General features: G+C 47.0%; 1 protein-coding gene across 1 annotated transcript in view; it reads left to right on the top strand.

Moving 5' to 3' along the window:
* The first annotated feature begins 1992 nt into the window (after nt 1-1992).
* Nucleotides 1993-21979, top strand: part of LOC119436601 (annexin A4-like) — a 34651-nt gene continuing 14664 nt past the window's right edge. Inside the window, exons 1-10 of the mRNA XM_049659645.1 lie at nt 1993-2066; nt 2749-2961; nt 5986-6557; nt 8539-8592; nt 9153-9231; nt 9345-9439; nt 9729-9933; nt 14553-14632; nt 14796-14852; nt 18641-18830. Of these exons, the coding sequence (XP_049515602.1) occupies nt 2784-2961; nt 5986-6557; nt 8539-8592; nt 9153-9231; nt 9345-9439; nt 9729-9933; nt 14553-14632; nt 14796-14852; nt 18641-18830 (1510 nt within the window). The 5' untranslated portion in view covers nt 1993-2066; nt 2749-2783. The remainder of the gene's footprint in view (nt 2067-2748; nt 2962-5985; nt 6558-8538; nt 8593-9152; nt 9232-9344; nt 9440-9728; nt 9934-14552; nt 14633-14795; nt 14853-18640; nt 18831-21979) is intronic.

The raw sequence follows: 21979 nt of genomic DNA, 5'->3' as shown, positions 1-21979 counted from the left end.
CGTGAATGTCTGCTTAGAGACGCAACAATACATGAGTTGTTGGCGGAGTAGTGTTCAAGCTGCATACGCCGTATTGACCCTTTTCCCGGTGCTCCCGTGGGCACTGCCATGTTTGATCACGTGGTGACGCATCCATTGCTTGCCTCCGCAAGCGCGTGACGCCGGTGCGGCGCAGCAAACCTCCGTTTCGACGCATATCGTAGACGGTGACTGTGTGGACGACACGAAGCTTTGGCCACAGCTTTAGAGGGCATGTAAGTGCTTTCAAATCTCATTACGCCTCGTCCAAACGGCGCGAGCAGCGTATATATACGGTGCTTATACTAAAAGCGGGGCTGGAAATGTATTCAGTGCTGTGCAAACTTTCCGCTTATGAATTAAATCAGGATCAGCGTGCTCTTCCTTCTTTATTTGGCAAACATTTTCAAGCAGCGACTTGTCATGTTTCTGCCTCAGTAAAGTTACTCGGTGCGGCCACTATCTGATTGTTTATTTTCAGCCTAATCACTCGCGGGTGTGCTCTGCTGCGATATATGTGTTCTCGCTGCGCACAGAGCTTGGAATGCAAATGTTCTGTAAATTGTGGTAGCTTGTAGCAAAGGCGTATTATCGCTGGTCACTCGCTTATTCTGTGGACCGTCATGAAACGTTGAGCTTCCAACATTCGTGTCTTGTCGGTGTAGTCGCTGTCACTCATGCTTCGGCACATTGATTCAAGTCAGCGCCCATTCACTTATTATCGATACGTTAGCGATAGGGTGGGCGTAAATTTGCGTGGGAGTAGGGGTGGATGTGTGTAGATAACGTGCGAGAAACTTACTATGCAAGTAAGTGTCGCTACTTCCTTTTGTAACGAGCGGTACTCACTCTTAAGTACCGACGTTCCGGAGTTGAAGTCCTTTTTTTGGAGGTTAGCTATACAGCGCTGGCGGAGGAGGAGGAGGAGAAGGAACAAACTATTATTTAAACCAGCAGTTTAGTTGGCTGGGCCCAGGCCTCCCACGTGGGGACATCGAGGTCTTGCCTCTTCGCCGCCTCGCAGGCTTGCTGGGTGCGCTGGCGGATGAATAATCTTTATTTATCCTTGAGGAAAGCCGTGCATCGCGGAGCGCCGGCAACACAGGCAGTCCTTATGATAGCGGCGGCGACGCAGGTTGATTCCGCTCCTTATATATATTCCTTATATTCGCATTCTTTATATGCGAATTACTATGCGAATTACTATTTTTGCAGCTAACTACCGCACACGCCTTCCCTTTATCGTTACACATTTGCAGCATGAATTGGGCACAGTGCATTAGCGAACACCCAGTTGCATTTCCGACCGCTGATCGCACTTTAGCAGGGCAGAAGCAGTAATGGTTTCGTATGCGTTCACATTCGCTGAGGCAACGTATGGCGCGCCGCCGAAAGCGCCATCTCGTTCCTCTAGAGCACATTTCTCCGCGAAAAGGGTCAATAGTGGGGGACTTTCGACCACCTGGGGATCGAGCACATTTTGTTTACGCGGTTTGAAGAATGTGTCGCACACCCATGTGAGCTATTCACCACATTCAAGATTTTTTTCTTCTTTGTGCAGGCGATATGCAAAGAACGATATCGCTCATGTGCTGTTCTCTAGAAATCTATCAGAAAAAGAATTGCGCTGCGTTTGTCACACAGAAATGCGCTATGAATCTGCGCCGTGTTTGTTGTTGTTGTTGTTGTTGTTGTTCCTCTGCCGCGTTTGTCATCTCACTTCCTTCGTCCTTGTCTCTTGCACTGCCACTAATCAAGAATCTATTATCAATATAGCTACAAAAAAAGAAGAAAAAGTCATCTTAGACAGACCGCATTTTAATAGCAGTTAGCCGCCATAATGCACATCGAGGATAGGTGGGTAAGAATATAGCGAAATAGAGCGTAGAGTTTTGGACACGTTTACTTTTTCTATGCCTTTCGCGTGCCATCGATGCGAAAGACAGCGCCCGTGGCACGTTCCACGCGCTAGGCGTGGCGCAGTGGAGGAAGACGAATTCGGCCTTCGCTGCTCGCCGAAAGCCGGCAGCAAAATTTTCTGTCCTCCGGTGAGTATACTTCGTTCATCCTTCCATTTCAGAGTGCATTTCAGCCTTTTAGACAAAGGAAGCGGCTACTGCCGAGATACAGGGTTTTGAAATTTGGCTTATAGCGCTGATTCCAGGCTGTCACACATAGACACCATCGTGCCAGTCTCGTCAGCGTTGCTGCCTGGAACATCACATTACAGCGTCCGTCAGACCTCTTGCCTTTAGTCAACGAACATCTCTCCAAAAACGTCTTGGACGCCGAGCGGCTTAGGCAGTGATCTGTTGAGGGTTTTACATAATAAATATGCACGGTGCACGGCGATTTTGTACTGAGGGACGGCGGACAAATGTTGCTGAGCTGAAGTTCTTTAGAGTGCGCCAAAGTTTAAATGCACGAGAGCTTTTTTTGAGTGCTGCTCCCATCAGAATGCTACCGCCGCAGCGGCAATGTAATCAGCGACTTCGTGCTCAACAGCTGAACGCTGTAGCCACTGGGCCACCGCGGTCAGTAATAGGTTAGGGATGACTTCCGACGAGTTGGATCAGGTTCTGCGTTGATGGTATAAAAGCCACATAACGATATTAATGGCCTCAAGGAGGGCGCCTGGTCACCGTTTGAGCATTCTGTCTCTCCGTACTATGAGAACGCCCTGAAGGAGACAGTCGTGTTCGTGAGCTGCCTGTACATGGTCCCGTGCAGGTCATCTGCGGCGCCAGGGCGGTACCGCTGGAGAGATGAGCTACCCTGGGGGCAACCCGCCACAGGGAGGCTACCCTCCACACGGCGGCCGCCCCCCGCCGCCACCTCGGGGCGGCTATGACAGTGACCCCGGCGGATACCCCCCGCCACCCGTAGGAGGAGGACTTCCGGGTTACCCGTCTTTACCAAGAGCCGATTACGGTCCACCAGGAGGTATGTCTTGAGTACTTGATCGAAAATGTTAGCAATGGCGTGCGGTATAACCACACAACAAAGACTGCTATGTCGTGGGCAAGAAGTTAAACATAGCGACAATGAAAGTAGATTTTGTATTTGCCACTGATTCGTTATCACTCAAACTTCGCAAAAGAAGGCATTTTTTGGTACGGATCATTCAATAAAACACTTGGAATCGACGTTTGCCTCGTTTGTTCGGACTTTACAGTTACCGACAGGAGGCGAAATCAGTCCCTGTCTCCACAGCCGCTCGCTTCTCTAATTGGCTTTAATTCACTTTTAGTGGTGATGGCCATCCTACGGATCACAAACGGGCCGTCGCAAAGCACATTTGTTCGGTCATTCGGCATGTCACCATCACAAAATGCCACTGAACAGAAGAAAAAGTACATGCCTCCGGGCAGGGTTTGAAGTCATGACGTTTCGATGTAGAGCTTTGTGTTCCGACCACTGCCCCACTGCATGCAGCCACATTCAACTGATGGAATAGTAAGAGCATGTTGCGCATGTCGACGCATGTTCAGCGAGGCAATATGAATCGCTACTATTCGCGTGCTTCGGGGAGGACTAGAGATTGGGTTAGCAAGCATTAGAACACTATGCACTTGGTCGTCTTGCAGCCACAGACTTGACTTCTAGTAAGGGAAGAGAAAACAAGAATTCGTACTGCAAATGCATATTTCCTAAAAATGATTTCTTTTGGTGTTGAAATGAAAAACTGAGGCAGAGGGTATTCGGACTACTATACGCGCACGAATACGTATTGGTGATAAAGACATATTAAACACTTCATTCGAATGTTGGCTACGTTGGACGCGATCACGCGAATGCGGTTTGTGCTTGATCGAGATAGAGACGAGCTTGCACTGGAGAGCTTGGTGTGGGCCTGTTCATATTTCGAGCCGTGCGATACCACCTGCAGCAGTCTTTACCTGTCGAACAGATCCTGCAGAAGTAAACTCGTCGCGATGGGTTCTCGGTTATTTCCTAAAAAACTGGGGCCGAATTCACTTTCGTTCGTAAGCATTTCTTGCCATTGGCTGGACAACTTCGCTAATATGTCCGTCGTCGGGATTCGCTGAAATTTTATGTTATACGAACAATTCTAGCGTAAGAGCTTTTTGTGAACAGGGCCCCGGAGTCGAACTTAGAAAGGTTTTCGTTCGTATGTTAGCTTACCATAGGTCGGCCGCCTTTCCTAATGAAATGTCCAACGTAATGATAGGATGGCGCCTGCTCTTACTAACTGTTCTAACGTATAAGTGCTTTTTCGTGAATGCGGGCACTGCATGCGAACCGTATGTCCGAACGGTATAAGGATTCCTTTCGCTCGATGCTATACCTTTCTTTACCCGCCGTGGTTGATTAGGGGCTATGGTGTTGGGCTGTTATAGGCACGAGGTCTCGGGATCGAATCCCGGCCACGGCGGCCGTATTTCGATGATGGCGAAACGCGAAGACACCCGTGCACCTAGATTTAGGTGCACGTTAAAGAACCCCGAGTGGTCCAAATTTATTCCGGAGTCTCCCACTATGACGTGCCTCATAATCAGATCGTGGTTGTGGCACGTAAAATTCCATTAATTTTTTATACCTTTCTTATCATCGACCACTCACGGACGGCAGATCATGGTGATCACGTGTACGCGGACCGCTGCCCGGGCTATTGACGAAGCGCGGCAAGAAAAATAACTGGAGTGTCACGTCCGTTTGATTCGCCCTGCACTTTGTGAACTAGTCCCCGCCATTTCCATGCCAGTTCTTGCTCGTGCGGAACCGGCACCTCCTGCACGAACACTGCACTACCCTCTGACGAGTGCAGGGAAGGCTGTGATCTCGTCCTGCACGATGCCTGCAGTGAGTGAAACGAATTGCGACGTGCAGATGCTGCCACGTTGAGCTGGCGAAACGAATAGTGAAGTGCAGAACCTCGTGAACTAGTGCAGATAGTTCAGGTGAATCGAATGGACCTATAGAATCACTGTGTTATCCCTCGTCCTGTTAAATGAAGGCCTGACGTCGATACCACGAGGGGATGCCTGCGAAGTCTAGCTAATGAGGGTCGATTTATACGGGAGTGGAATCATGTGCAAGTCCGAGCGGAGAGGTCTCATTGAATGATTTTACTTTAGGTCCCAAAGCGACACTAGGGCTCTGAAAAACGCTCAAGAGGGCTCCAAGGGCTGAATCGAGATTTTTTGTTCGTAAGAGCTGCTTGCTATTGATCGTTAACATTTCCAACCGCACGATTGGCTGGGTGGAACTCTTCCGATTGGCTGGAAAAAAATTAAATTATAGGGTTTTACGTGCCAAAACCAGTTCTGATTATGAGGCACGTCGTAGTGGGGGACTCCGGAAATTTGGACCACCTGGGGTTCTTTAACGTGCACCTAAATCTAAGTACACGGGTGTTTTCGCATTTCGCCCCATCGAAATGCGGCCGCCGTGGCCGGGATTTGATCCCGCGACCTCGTGCTCAGCAGCCCAACACCATAGCCACTGAGCAACCACGGCGGAACTATAACAGTTCTAGCGTACGAACGTTTTTCTGAATACGTACCAAAGTTAATTTTGACGAGCTGAAGTTATATCAGCGTGCACCATAACTATCCGGATATTTCTCGCTTCTATCGGAATTCCGTGACCTGTGGTTTAGCAGCACAACGCCATAGCCACTAAGGCACCGCGGCCAGACGTCTCCATCAAAGCGCTTGTGCTTTCAAGCTGATTCGACTGATTCGAGAAACACCAATCGCGTCAGTTACGAAACTCTGCTTCATTAAACCTTTTAGTGCTGTGAACGCTAGAGCGGGCACTGCTTAGTAAATGACCGAGCACATGTGACGGCTTATGATTGGCTGGCACCTCGGCTGTGCTATCGCGTCGCTCCATCGCTTGCCGGCGACCATGCAGCTGCGGTCCGTGCTTAGGTGTGACAGGCCTCGCGAATTCGCGAGGCCGGCCAGCCTAAGGTAAGCGACTGCTTGCTGCGCTTCCCAGGCTACGGGCAACCACCAAGTGGCCCTCCATCGTACGGGCAAGGCGCACCTGCTGGCGGTATGCCACAACCAAGCGGTATGCCACAACCAGGCGGTATGCCGCAACCGGGAGGCATGCCGGGATCAGGCGGAGGCTATCGGTCCGAAGCGGACGGATACGGGGCTCCTCCTCCGCCTTCGTACGGGCCACCGCCGCCTTACGGAGCTCCTCCTGCTCCTTCTTCATCCTACGGACCACCGCCGGCGCCATCGTACGGAGGCCCGCCAAGTCGGCAGTCGTCTGGAGAATACGTCACCGCGCCGTACAGCGCACCGCCGTACAGCCCACCACCAGTATCCAGCACCTATCCTCCAGCTCCCCCCCAAAGCGGCTATGGTGGACAAGGGGGCAGTTACGGGAGCGACAAGGGTAGTGGTTACGGCGGTGAGCGGGACCGCGGCTACGCTAGTGATCGGGGCGGTGGTTACGGTGGTGAACGAGACCGTGACTACGCCAGCGATCGGGGCGGCGGTTACGGCGGTGGCCAGGGTTCCAGCTACGGTGGATCCAGCACTAATTACGACGCAGGACGGGTGAGCACGCAGCCTCTCATAAATTGCTCTGTACAGCATTGGCAGATGCAGTGTTATAAGGTAGCAAAGCTATAATTTTGTCGTCGTAACGCTAACAGCGCTCGTGTGTGTTGGCCTTTTTTAATCCCCAAAAACGGCGAGTTCATAGGCTCGGCAACGAATTAAGATTGGGTTGACTTGTCATTTGTTTGCGAATACTTATAATTGAGAGTCGTCCGGGAAGAGTTGAAGCAAAAGAGATGAATTATATCCATCGTGAACAAACCGGCAATTTTTTGGCCAGTATTTTGGCGCAGCAAAAGACCAAGGACGACAGAACCAACATGGGCAGGCGCACAACATGGCAGCGAGCCTGTCCATGTTAGTTCTGTCGACCCTGGTCTTTTTCTGCGCCACTATTCCAGTAATAATAATAATAAAAAAAAGAAAAATCATGCACGAACTAGCCCAACAACGGGATGGAAAGAAATCAAGGCAAATTTGTTCAGATTGTGCGGAAGCACCAGATAATTCACCTTGGGTGGAGCAATTGGATTCGGCACACGGGTAGTACAAGAAGCTTTTGTGAATATAGGTGACTGAGGCTGTCGATATCATTGGAAGACTCTTTTGTTAAAATATACAACCTACTGAGGGCCCTCCTCAAATATTCCACCTGGCACCTAGCATTACCTTACACATATTTTGTCCATCAATACATCAAAAGTCAGTAGACTTTGATCCGTAATGTCTGCGAGCGGTCTATAGACGATTTCTATAAACTACTTTTGCTGCATCGACAGTGTGTAAGTAATAAGTCCAGACAAGAACACAACAAGTCTGCGCAAATGATTCGCGCAGACGGTTTGTAGAATTGTGCTCTTACAACTTTGAGCTGCTGTTGAAGATATCCGCCACGCTGGTTCAGTGGCTATGGTGTCCTGCCGATGAGCTCGAGGGTTCAATTCCCATCCGCGACGGCCGCATTCGGACAAAGGTGGAATGCAATGCTTTGGGTGCACATTCAAGAACCTCACGTGGTAAAAATTATTTTGGCGCCCTCCACTACGGCGTCTCCCAAGCCCACATTGTGACGAGGCGACAAATGGGCGAAACGTAACGTAAGATTTATATAAGTCCATTTACAGAGTATATGGACCACCACACGTCTAGTTTCTGCGCCGACGGCTGCGCTCGTTTTTCACATAACGGAGCGAGGTGAACTCAAGCGTGTGGTCACGCCCGTCCCCTCCGCTTATCACATCGCTACCTGCACCCCGCTCGCGTTGCACGTGGCCGCTTATTTATTTAATTCACGTGAAAAGATCAACATTGCTGGAAGAAGGGATGTTTCTCGAGCCAGCCGTTCAACAATGGGACTTGTCTTCATCGAGGCTACAAATGCCATGGGCGCTCGATTAAAACATGCAGCCGTGAAATTGCTTAGTTGGTGGGTAGAGCACTATGCGATAAGTCTAAATGTTCAAAAACGAGGGCGTTTAGTTGGGTTAGCGACAGAGTAGAATGGAGTGGGGGTCGCAACTGATTCTTTCAGGTGGTAGTAAGTAGTAAGAATAGAAAATAGACATGGAATCTTCACATGTAAGCAGGCCCTGTCAATACCAGGGACCTAATTTTGCGTGAAAATAGGAAGAAGAGATATGCTGTTTGGACAGGTAAAAAACGAGCAATAAAGATTCGAAGAAAATAAGGTTAACAGAAACTGAACGTTACCAATAGACCTGTATTCGAACTCATGGCTTTCATTTCACAGTTGCTCTACTTACTCAATCCGCGCTGCTTAGCACGATGCCATAGGTTCGATTCCCAGCCACGACGACCGCATTCAGATAGAGATTTTATGCAAAAACGCGTGGTTACCATGCTTTAGGTGCGCAGTCAAGAACCCTAGGTGGTTCTCTCAATAACGATTTATCGCGTAGAGTTTATACTTTATGGCCATATTCCTCCGTTAAATATTTCAAATGTGATTTGTTCGCAGCCTTCCAGCTACAACGCGAGATCCGGCGGGACGGGAGGCACCTACAAATCCTGCGTAAGCGTACCAGCAAATTTCGCTTCTTGATTTTCTTCGCTCGTCGTCATAGCACCTTGAATAGGGCGCACGTTTGTGTGAAGCTATATTCGAGGAGCTATATTCGGTTACGGGGATAATACTATACTTATGAGGTACACTCCCGCATAATTGCGTCACGTAGGGTAGCTATTATGGTTTTCTTTATATAGGTGAACAGAGCCCGTTCAAATGGCCATCTGCGTGAAAGAGGAATGAAGAAGAGGCCAGAATGGTGACGTACTGGTAGTCGAGCATGCCAGGCGTTGCCAATGCTGAGCGGGCGCACATGGTGCAGTGATCAGAACGCTTGCAATCATGATACTATTTGAAAAGTAGCACAACCAACGAAACCGTAGCTTCGATAAAAAAAAAAAGGGCTAGACGCTCTTTTAAACTTTTGCCTCTGCTCCAGAGTGGAGTCGCCCATTAGCAAACGGCGATGCATTGTTTCACTTCGGTTCAATAAATTATTGTGCTATTTAGAAAGCTGAGCAACGTTAGTCACAACGTTTTCGTTTGATTTTGTTTTTCTTGCGCAGCAAGGAACGCTGAGGCCGTACCCAAGCTTCGACGCAAAGCAGGACGCTCAGACACTAAGGAAGGCTATGAAAGGATTCGGTAGGTTTACATCTGCATTCTACAGCACCTCCTGCAGCGTGTGTATGAAGACAGGTCAATGGAATCATGCGAGGCGCCTCTCACCATTCCACACTCCCACTTTTCTTATTTAGGCACAGACGAAGATACCATTATCAATGTCCTCTGCTCACGAATTTCCACCCAGAGGCTGGATATTGTCACCACATACAAGCAGATGTTCGGCCGGGTAAGTGCACTTGCATTCTTTAATGGTCGCATATTTTGTTTGTTAGCAATTAAATTTACGTCTTGTTCAGAGCCATTTCAAGCATCTCCTTCAATCGGCCTTGCAACAGCACTCATCCAAGCATCAAAGCACCAGTATGCACATCACACCTATGGTTGCGCTTACCGAATGCGGTTGAAGTTACTCTGACTCAGCATATACCTTTGAGAGCTGGTCGCAGGGTTCGGGCCGGCGTGACCGAGTCATTCTGCTGACTATACTTGAAATCGCGGCGCGTTGTACTCCGCAGGACCTGATCAAGGACATCAAATCTGAGCTTCGTAGTAACTTGGAGTCCACCATGGTAGGCCTGCTGTACCCGATGCACGAGTACCTGGCGCGCGAGCTGCGCAGTGCCATGAAGGGTATCGGCACCGACGAGGACTGCCTTGTAGAGATCCTGTGCACGCGAAGCAATGACGATATCAGGAAGATCAAGGAGACCTACCACGACAGTGAGATTTTGAAATTAAATTTCCTGAATACTTAAATTCATTGATCACCACCCTTCAAAAATGGACCACCGTGTTTCGCGAACGCGCCTTCACACTTGAAGCTCCTCCTCGGGTCCACCGTGTTGGAGGGTAGTGCCTCTCTTCTCGACTAACGTTATCAGTGCACTTCGGTACGCCACTTCTCTGTTCCGGAACCGAGCGTTTCGTAGGTGTTTCGTATTCGGACACTTTCAGCGTCCACTCAGAGTGGGACCTGAATGAAGAGCTGTTTCTCAAGCGCGCCTTCCCGGTGAGCCGAAGGAAGAGAGTAAAGGCGGGCGTGTGAATACGGCAGTGAGTTTCCCCTTTAAAGGACCGAATAACGCACGTTCGAGAGGCACGCACCGCTCCTTGGGGGACTCGGCGGTTCGGCTGGCGTCGACCGAGACGTCCTCTGCTTTCCATAATCTCCCTACCAACTGAAAGCATAGCGCGAGCCTTCCTATGCATAAGCGGAGCTTAATTATTTGTCGCATACCCACAGCCCGGAATAGCGGAGTTGTTATGGGAGAAGTGTGGGAGGCAGGTTAGAACGCAATAATGACGTATATAAACAAATTGGTTATCGCTGTGGAAAAGAGAAGAAATGCTCAACTAGTTAGTTTGCAATTAGCGAAATAACACGCATTGTGGATCTCGTTTATGCAAATCACGGATTATCGATATGTTTCTGAAATTTCGGAGGACGTTTAGAATGGGCGTATGCTTAGATCTAGTAGGTAAATATTTCGCAGCCAAATATAGCCATTTTTATTTGCAATTTTATTTCTGTATATATATTTTCACATTCGACTACGCCAATCCTTTTTTTACACAACCCGTTGTAACAAAATGTCCGTGCCGCCGTGACGGTCGGTCGTTTACATCAACAGCGACATCATGCTAGCACAGAACACTTTTTGGTTGGCCCCGGAAGCTCTTAACTTCCGGCGAATCGCTGTAGAGAGCGAATCAGTGCTTTTATTTTATGACAGATATTACTAAGTTATTATTTTTAGTTATTTACAGTAATGTTAACTATTAACTCTGCTTTTTAGCTGCCGTGAACACAAAATAATGTTCAGCGTCATCGATCTCTCACGTTATCTCTGCCTACGGCGTAGAAGTTCAGCTGTCCAGCGATCTGCGACGGCGACGTGTTCACGGCTTCTTTTTTGATGAGCTAAAACAAGTCTTTCGCGCTATGATATCTCGCGTTATTTGTCTCATCGTCCTATCTTGTTTTCTGCTTTTTTGTTTTTGTTTTTCAATTAGCTTGGCCCGGATTAGCTGGGACACACACTACCTATATAGTGTCAATTTACATCAACCTCGCCGCCATCTTAGGTCTCTAGCACGCCAAGAACATGCGTTAAGAAAAGGGACAGGCAACAGATGCCACTCACTGTCTGAATCAGTGTAAGCGGAGCTTTAAAAGATTACTGCGCAAACCGGCACACTAGTGTAAGAAGCGCGCAGTTGTATTCGGCGACGAGCACGTCCCGAACTAACTTGCTCGAAATGGTAAAAGCAGCGACAGCTTTTAATTGATAACAGTGGTAATGCTGTGAAAACCGGTTACTGTCAAAAAGCAAACCATGTTGATGGCTAGTAACGTTTATGAATAGGGGCCCCTAAAGTTTAGGGCCAAAAGAGCTTTGCAGGTGTTAGCGTTGGAGCATGCAGGAATGAAGAGTTTTGGAATAGGCGTTTTGCGTTTGCGGATAGCGTGTTGCGTTTACAGCGTCCCTACGGCATCAAAGAAAATCTGTTATAAATAATAAAATAAAATATACCATTTTATGATAAGAAAAGTAATTTATACTTTCCTGTTCTCGCCTTTGATTACAATTTAGAACTTATTCTATTAGCAGCATGCAACTTATCGCGCTTAGTTTTGAGTGACCAACTTTACGCACCTTCACCCAGCTAAGTCAATCCGTGATAGGCCTACGAGCCATGAAGTCGACAATTGAATTCGGAAGCATCGACGTTTCATGAATCAATCTTCATTACACATGTTAGCTGAGAGAAAGCGATAACCGCAATCACTTCTTCCAGCTTACGAACTTCACACGTTACCACGAATCGAGCACAGTTTTGTGCTAGGTTGGAGCCGCCGCATCGATGGGCGCCGCCATGTTTGTTGATGAAAGCTTTTGGGGCACCCGCTAAATCGATGAAATAGCGTGCCCGACGCAAAACTCAAACACAGTTTCCGTAGTGCGCATGCGCAGTGGCTTCGACGCGATTTCTTTGGGGCTCCAATACGTTTGAGGCCCCTATTCTAAAGCTAATAATTTCTGGGGTTTTACGTGCCAGAACCACGATATGATTGGGAGGCATGACGCTGTGGGGGACTCCGGATTAATTTTGGCCCCATCGGGTTCTTTAACGTACACCTAAATCTTAAGTACACCGGTGTTCCTGCATTTCGCCTTGATCGAAATGCGGCCGCCGTTGCCGGGAATCAAACCCGCATCTTCGAGCCAGCAGCACGACACCTCACAAGCTAAGCTAACACGGTGGGTGAAGTTCATGTGACGTGGTGCACTGATGTCATCGTGGAAAACATGTTTCGATATTGGCAGAATCAGTATCTGCATCCATGACGTTACGGGCAAACCATCTAGAAGCACCAGAGCCCTCCTTTAGCTCGGGGTCTTGCTCCCATTCTTTTTTATACGTTCTCGCATACTTGGCCCACTTCCCCATGTTTCGGTTCTCCTCTCTGAGGTGGATCCAATCTTACGTCCAACCTATAGAAATCAATCTCGAATCTAAGCACGAAGAAAAATTCATCGAGCAGGAAAAGGAAAATGGCAGTAAAGCTACGCGCCTGATACGTGGAGTAGGTCGAAAGCTGTGCACGACACACACTGAAGCGTGTCATGCACCCGTGCTTCCCTTCTTTCATTTCGGCGCCACGATCGCCCGACGGCCCCGACCCTATGTTATTGCTCTCCTTTCCTGAGCATAGCCATGTTAGTATAGTGTACTATGAAAAACCCACTACTCCCAGGTTCATCCCGATGTCCGGGGATCGGGTGCCTGACGGTCAAGCAGGGTGTAAGTTTAAGTGCATGAAAGACCAAAGCCACCGGCTCAGACAACAGCGCTGGGAGGGAAGGAAAGGTGGGGGGGGGGGGGGGGGGGAGGGGATCATTTCGCGCACGCACACACGCACAGCCACGCGGCCGGCTCAGCCATCTAAAACACAGCCTTCGAGATTTTCTTCTACCCGATCATAGCCACCTCTGGAACGTGGATTAGGGCGCCACTTATAGCCCAAACACAGCCAAGTCGCAGATTTTCGGTAGCCCAAATATAGCCAACTCGTCCAAGTCGACGCCAAAAAAATTTTCCCGTAGGCCAATTTGGCTATATATAGCCAAACCTGGCAACACTGGAGCGAGGGTGACGTGACGTCGCGTCGATGCCCTCTCCCCTCACGTAAAACCTGGCGCACTATTGCGGCAGGAGGTGTTCCCTTTCGTCCGCTCTGCTCCGTCGAGGCGCGCTCGTGACGTGGCGTCGCAGCCAATGACGATGCGAGTTTAGGTGCAGTTTTGCTGCTATATGCAGAGGACAGATGCCGGCTTTTTCGCTTAATGGGCCATTCGACGCTTTTGCAAAAGAAAATCGCCTGTCGCAGATAGCATACTTTTAGTCCCCGAGTTGGATTACTCGAAGCGGTGGCCATCACTCGCACGAGAAATCAAAATGCATAATCGACAAACTAACAAAAAAGTCGCTAAATAAAATTTCAGTTAGTTACTTTATGGCATATATTGCCATTTAAGAATTGTAGCTGGTCAGTTTGAAGGCATATTCACTCGGAATGAATTCTGAGGACCGCGCGGGTTTCGAAATATGCGCAGTGAAACTCGCGATAAACATGCACTACTGTTCCTCTTACTCTTTTATCAACCGCCATTTTACACATTGAAGCACAAAAGTAAGTGGAACGCCCATGTATTTCGTCGCATGCACTTGGAATGAATTTTTCGAAACTGGCGTCATCCTCAAAAATTCATTCCAAGTGAATACGCCTTATCAACTGACCGGCTGCAATTCGTAAATTCCAATATGTGCCGTAATATAAATAATTAAAAAGCTAATTAGTTTTGTTAATTATAGATTATGCATTTCGAATTGGCATGCAAGTTATGTCCTTCTGTATAATTTAGCTTAATGACTAGAATTATGCTATCTGTCACAGGCGATTGTTAAACATTATGTATGGTCTAAAAAAAAACATCCGGTATATGTCCAACCACTTAAAAATATATTTCAACTGCAATTCATGTGTCTCATTGCCTTTCCAACATCAAAGTCTCCCGTGCCAGTGTTCGCTTCCCGTTGTAAATAACGACGACCAATTTTCCAACGCAACAAAGTGCTAACAACGATTGAAAAGCTCACCATAAAAAGTAGTTGCCGATAACTGCCGAATTGCCTGTCGAATATCAAAAATAGATGCCGAAAAATTCAATTCCTAGTTAAAGCAAGCCCGACTTACTGTATACGACCTAGCGGTGGTCAGTTGCAGATGTGTTGTAGTTAAATACATGTCTTCACCGCGTTGTTTTTCTCTGCAGTATTTGGCCGAGATCTGGAGGAGGACATCAGAAGTGAAACGTCTGGCCACTTTCGAAGACTTTTGATCTCCATGTGCAACGTGAGTTCCAAGCTTCTCCACGAGGAGAATAAAAAAAATACAATCTAGAACCCAGCAACGAATTACAAATTCCTGATGTCTAATCACTTACCACACATTATGCAAATCATGTCATGTTGGACATTCGAATGTGCCTAACAAGCTCTTCGCCTGATTTATATAGGCGAGCCGCGAGGAAGGTGTAACTCCAGACCCCAGTCGAGCGAGGAACGACGCTCACGTGAGTGTACCCAGCTTTTGCTATCAGACATTTTTTTTCACTACTTTTGGTGCCGTATTTCGTTTCTTGGATGACTAAAAAGCGAGGACGCATTCGTTAGTTGAGCCACGAGGCAGCTATCTTAAACGCATGTCGCCAATCCCTGAGAATCTTTTCAGAGGTAGTTTAATGAATACGTCAGCGACACGGTTTCCCGTTTAGGGTAAAACCGTTTTCACGATTGCACTGAGAGAGAAAGAAAGAGAGAGAGAGAGAGCTGATTTTAGCGATTCCTCCGGCTTTGAACTCATTTCCTGCGACAGCAGCGGTCTCTCATAGCAGATCACTGGCATCTTCTCAATTGCAACCTCTCCTTTGTGATTCGCACAACATCGGCGTCGTTCGATAGGGTATATGTATTGCCTGCTGTGGCCTCCGAAATACGTGCATAGAGGCCGCCACTCTGAGAGTCTGCGTGGCGCACAAAGCACGACTCGATGCTCACTCAGCTGGACCGGCGCTAGATTTTACGGAAGCGTTGCAGGTAACGTTCAGCACGACAAGCCCACTTGATCCGCTTTAGGCGACGGGAGCATGTAATCGCTGTGTTCGTGAACTTTATTTCGTTAAATAGAAGCCATCCTCTTCACGGCCGCCGTGTTTGAGCCAGACGGAGTGAAACAAGTCTTCTAATTGAGTACACGAAGCACGGGACACAAACAGAAAGCAAAGTGTTTCACTGTACACAGTCTAAAATTAAAAAAAAAAAAATTGGCCGCCATCCAGCCCTGCGAACGTGAATGTCCAGCGAAGCTGTATCAAACACCACACATGGTCGAGCATTGTATTCACGCTGTTCTTCTGGTGTCTTTGATTGCCGTGGTCTACCCATAGCAGCCTTAGAATGAACTGAATGAGTTGCTAGACGGGTCTCCCTTTTTTATATGAAAGCGTGGTGACGTCACTATGTGCGCGTATATATATATATATATATATATATATATATATATATATATATATATATATATATAAAAGAAAAGAGAGGACGACGTACGTTGTATTAGCACAGTATAATGTATTTTGCAACGTTTCGCCTGATGGTCCAGCCTTCGTCAAAGCTTGGTTCGTCCTCTCTTCATTATACTACCGGGTACAACGTGATTTCCTTATGCACAACTATATATATATATATATATATATATATATACACTCCCAGAAAGTGGACTGGGAAAACGGTGCCGCGGTAGCTCAATGGTGAGAGCATCGCACGCGTAATGCGTAGACGTGGGTTCGTTCCCCACCTGCGGCCAGTTGTTTTTTCATCCATTTTCATTTTAATTAATGTTTCATTTTTTAATTCAATTAAGTACAGGTAATTCCCCCTATGTTGTCCTTGGTGTCACTGTTGGCTTCTTGGATTATATATATATATATATATATATATATATATATATATATATATATAAACACCACACATGGTGTTTATATTTAACTACGCAAATGTAACGATCTATGTGTCCCGTGGAACCGCAGCTGTAGCACACGGGAGGGTCGCGGTTCACTGTATACTCCTCAAAACCAATGCTTGCTCTCTGTGGGCGGTGAGCGAGGTCGTTCTCTTTTGGGTAACTCGCCTCCGGTGTTCGCTGGGATCGGCTGTATCGGTCGTAATTGAGGTCCTGGTAGTAGGGTCGACGTTGCTCTGGTCGCGTCCCGGCATCATAAGTCACGGGGCCTTGGCGATAATAACGTGGCTCTGCCCATCGTGATCGAGCGTCAGAGGGAGCGCCGCTTTCGTACACAAGTGGTGGCTGTCGAGGCGGGAGTCCATAATCCGTTGGATACGCGGAGAAGGATGAAACGATTGTTTCAACAGTTGGTGTCGAGCATGGGTGATGAGTATCGCGGTGAATCACTTGTGAGTGCAGGCTGAGCTCTTCTTGAACTATTTGACGGATCGTTGAAGCAAGATCGAGCGACTGGTCGTTATCTATGCTTGCAACGGTCGTAACGTTGGCTAATCTACCAAACTTCGGCGTAACGCGCCTCGTCTTAAGGTGCTCGAACGTGCGGCAGTGCCGGATGACGTCGGCGACGGAGGCCAGGTTGTCTTTAGCGATCAGAAAGCTATAAACGTCCTCGGCGATTCCTTTTAGGATGTGACCGACTTTGTCTTCCTCGGACATGCCAGAGTCCACCATCCTGCAGAGTTTTAACACTTCCTCAATGTAGGTCATGCATGTTCCTCCCGGCACTTGCGCGCGTTGTGAAAGCGTCTGCTCTGCCCTTTTCTTTTTCGTCACGGAGTCACCGAAGCGCTCTTTGATTTGCGAAACAAATCTTTCCCATGTTGTGAATGTCTCCTCGTTGTTATCAAACCACACCAACGCGGTATCCGTAAGAAAAAACACAACGTTGGAAAGCTGAGAAGTGTTATTCCACTTGTTGTAGGGGCTCACCCGTTTGTAATGAATGAGGAATTCATCAACGTCTTCGCCCGGCTTTCCGGCGAAGGGACATGCATCTCGTAGTTGCTGGACAGAACTGGCAGGGGCTGGAACAGGCCGTTGCTGTTCTGCGTCGCGGGACATCTCCAACTCCTCTGGGTTCGGTGGAAGTCCAGCAAGGCGGCGGCTTCGACGAAGCACTTGCGGTATAACCTCCGTCTTCGGGTGTCGATTACCCAGCACCTCCACCACAACTGTTACGGAGAGTTGTGCAGAAATGACTTTATTTAGGAGATGGATGATGGTGACCGCGCAATCCGGCCTAGAAGCACTTCGTCCTCCTCTGCTTTCGAACTGCCTCTTGTATGCTCGTTACATTATATATATATATATATATATATATATATATATATATATGCTGTATGCGTGATTGCAAAGAAAGATATGCTGTTTGCCTTCATTGTTAACCTGGCGTTTTGTGTTTACGCCACGAATTTTCCCGACCAACGAGAGGTATACAGCTTCGCTATAAAAATTATGCGTGGCTCTGCTACCACAAACACCAGAGACCAGCGGAGCTGGGGAAATCCTAGTAAAGTAGTGGCAAACCACACACTTAGTTTCCTGGCGCTCAGGATTTCTTTGCGATGTTCTGCGTAGTATCGCGATGAATTCAACCGGCCACCTTCACAAGCCTCCGGATCTTCATTTATTCGCCTACGCGAACTCTCGGCTTCCCTCAATCTAAACTCGGGATGTTCTCTTCTGCGACGCTTGGTTTCAGCTTCCCTAGCTCTCGCTTCAGTCTTTCGGAAGCAACTAGTGTCCAGTTGTCTGATCGAAACCAGCTGCCGAGCCGCCACCAGAGGCATCGGTTGCACTCACGGGCACCAGGCGCGTTCGGCGTCGGAAGCAGCTCTACGCGTCCCACCACCACATGCCTCACTCCTCCTCTTCACCTCGCATCCGCTATGCTGCGCGATGCTATTTTTATACTCTGCTTTCACTCTCTCTCTTTCTCAGCTCTCTCTCCCCCAGCTCGGCGAAGCTATCGCACAGCTGGTATTGGGTATGGCGTTTTGTGTTTACGCCACAAAATTTTCCGACCAACGAGAGGTATACAGCTTCGCTGTAAAAGAAGGTATTTTACAATTACGAAATATACAGTGGGTACCCTGCTTTCTCTGCGAAAATACAGATGAACATGACCGTTGATATTGGTGCAACGTTACTTGTCCGTCGTATTTCACTGACCTCGAGATAGCGCTGCTTACGAAAGAACAAGAGTTGCTTCTTCACACACACAATCTGCTTTCCGCAAATGGCCGCGCTTATCACTTCGCGGTCCCTTATTTCACGCAGCACTTGCAGCAAGCGGGCGTCCAGCGCTGGGGCACCGACGAGTCGGTGTTCAACCAGATCCTGGCAAGCCAGAGTTACGATCAGCTGCTGCTCGTGTTTCGCGAGTACAACGCCCTGACGAATCAGACCATCGTCGAGGCCATCTCGAAGGAGATGAGCGGAGACCTGCGCAAGGGTTTTCTCGCGATAGGTGGGTAGTCATCGATGTCCTGTCCTGTGTGCTACGTGTAGACACTTCCGTGAAGGCGTTTTAGGCTCGAAAGTTTTGCTATCGCAGACACCATGCATGACTGAATAAAAACAAAGTGTCCATTCTTAAGTTTACGCAGGAACGAAATGTCAATGGGGCCAACGCGGCGCACAGAATACTATTTCAAGAAACCTGGCAAAGAAAGATGATTTTCCTTTTGATGTCTACAAACACATTTGCAGTTTCACAACAATGGCCGATAGTCTTAAGTTTTGATAAGAACCGTAAAACCACAGGCGAGAAAAGCCCAATCGACCAACGAAAGATTGTCGGCTATCTTGGGCTCTTGTACTTGTTGCCACTTGGTGATTATCTGCTGTTAAATTTGCTGCTTCGTTGAATCTATAGCTTGGAAAGACCCTTGAAAAGATTCTCACCATAATGAGCTCCCTAAGGTGATATCTGGATCTATGAACGCGCAGGTGCCGTATGTGGCAACAAAGTCTTGCACTTTAATGTGTCAGGGCCCCGATTTGACGCAATTCCTATAGTGTCCCTGGCTTCAAGAGCAACGAGACCTCTACACCGCGTAGACTTCGTACAGTGCCAGAGGAACTGCAGCTTCGCCATAGGGTGGCATACTGACTCCGGTTGCTGTTACAGAGAAGCACACTTTTAGAGAACAGATGTGCTATGTACTTTCTATACTTTGGCTGCAGTTAAGTACTGAAGGTAGCCGGAAGCATCTCATGCAGGGTTACGCTAAACAACTTCGCTGGACGACAACAGTCTGGTGTTTATATTGGAGCTCAGTGCTTACACTTACATAAACGACAGGCTCCAGATTCGAATCTATCCACGTAGAGTGTGCATCTATGGAGTCACTGCAGTTAATCCGACAGTGGTCGAACCATGCACGTCACTGGAGCCAGCGTTTAGATCGACAAAGGGAGTTGTCTTCGTTCGGAAAAACACTTTTATAAAGCACGTATTGAGCAAGAGAAAGCTGTATCGGGAGCTTTTCATGTTGCTCTACAATTTTCTCATTGACACTTTGTAATATTTGAGAAGTTGATTAAGTCTAATTATGTAATTAGGCGGAATGCAAAAAATAATCTGAGTATCTCCAAGCGACGGCAAACACCATTACCTTGGTTCTGTCCAGCTACGTGGCATTTACATATTTTTTAAATCTTGGTGCATGATAGTTGGGATACCCTGCATTTAGCCAGGGTGTGAGTGACATGACTCACTTCTCGGAGAGCCGCTTTATTTTTTTTTCAGGAATTAAGACCAGTTGATCTGCGCGTGATATCTATATGCCTATACTTACGTCACGTTACGCGGCTGGTGAAGCTGCACGCAAATGTTGAGTATAGTAGAGACGAACAAATCTAATTTCGCTCACAGTATTGATGACATATTTTTTACTTTACTATATGGAAAAGAATTCTGTTAAGATCAAGAACAACTCTCTCTTTCAGCATAAACGTTGAAATTTTTTTTTAAATTTTAAGAACGTGTTTCTTACCTTTGAAAGTAATTTGTTTTTCTTTGCTAACAATGTAGTTGTGGAGCAGTGCGGTTCTAAGTACAAAGTTCCCGAAATAAGGATATGTATGAGCAATGGCAGACTTCAATTCTACAGTTGTAACATTCTTCTAATGACCATAATTTAAGAGTAACCTAGTGATAATTTTTAAATTTTAAGACAGGCACCGTGCAGCATCCAATTTTCTGAATCGTGTTCGGTTATTATAAATATGAATGAGCATATAAGGGTCGTCATGTAAAATAAGACTTACCTGCCGTAATCTGTTAGCCTCAGTGACTGGGCATTTCGTGGATATTGCTATAGTTGTATCTTCTATCTTAAGATACGCGATACTTCGTATGATATATCGGAAATACAGATACTGATACAAGTCTTGCCAAATGTATCATGATACAGATGCAAGATGCTTATAGAGTATCTTAAGGTAATATCTAAGATACATAGATCTTCGATACTGCGCAGCCCTGCTCTCCGCGCAGGCTGGGTCATAAAGCGCCAAGATCAAGGTGTTTGTGTAAACCTGTTGATATTCCCGTTTTTTATCCCAATTTGTTTGTGTAATTGTAAAATAACAGCTGTATTTTCATTTGAAGTAAACTTAAACGAAATCATTTGCAATAGATAACCACGCAGTTCCACCTACTATGGTGAACTGCATGAAGATGAGTGCACTGGCTGCTTGACGAATTGCAATGTTTGATTTAATTATTTACAAATATTCACTGATAACTATTTGTCTTAGGACTCATTAGCAAATGCATAAATCAAGCGGAGTAAGCGTTACCTCTCAGCCATCTCCGCTCTCTCTATTGCGAGCGTTTTTTTATTTTGCGCTCTTTTCTACTTGCAAGTATGTCTTACATACTAGCCCATCCCCCAGCAAAAAAAGAAAAAGAAAACTAGTGAACTAAGATACTTAGCAGAAATCCTAAGTCTAGCCCCTGTATCGCGATATGTTTCCCCGAAGTGTGCGATATTGGCTTTCCAGTTTCCAGTCTCCATGTACGTGAACGTCTCATCTCCTCATGTTTGGTACGGTAAAAACTGCATTTCATTGCTTAAACGCAGAGATGAAGATGGAACTACGTGTACTACATTGCCATGTGGCTGGCACGTCTGGTATTTTCACGCAGTCTTAGTGATTTCGAAGCACACCTCGAGTTTTCTTTTGGCCGTCTGGGACGACATAGAGGTCTAGATCAACTTGGATGTCAAATTCCTCGAAAGCGGATGACAAGAATATGAGTAAACCACTTCTTTACAGTTACACATGCACCGTACTTTATACCCAAGATAAATATTTTGTGTAATCGCGTGAAAGTGAAATGATAAAAAATGTAGAAGGCAATGTGCAATGGATTGTACAAGGGGTCTTAGGAGGATATATATATATATATATATATATATATATATATATATATATATATATATAAAGGAATGTCAAGCGAAGTCTATGGTCCTTTTGATTCAGCGGAAATCTTGTGTCGGAGTGGTATTTTTATCATCGACTTAGTTCACTACAAGATAAACACCTTGAAATACTCCTGTCCTGCTTGAACCGAACCAACCCAATAAAAAAAAAAAGAAAAGAAAA

The sequence above is a fragment of the Dermacentor silvarum genome, chromosome 1, assembly GCF_013339745.2.
Source record: "Dermacentor silvarum isolate Dsil-2018 chromosome 1, BIME_Dsil_1.4, whole genome shotgun sequence".
In the NCBI taxonomy this organism is placed as follows: domain Eukaryota; kingdom Metazoa; phylum Arthropoda; class Arachnida; order Ixodida; family Ixodidae; genus Dermacentor; species Dermacentor silvarum.
The sequence above is the reverse complement of the archived record's forward strand: the minus strand, read 5'-3'. Positions and strand labels throughout refer to the sequence as shown.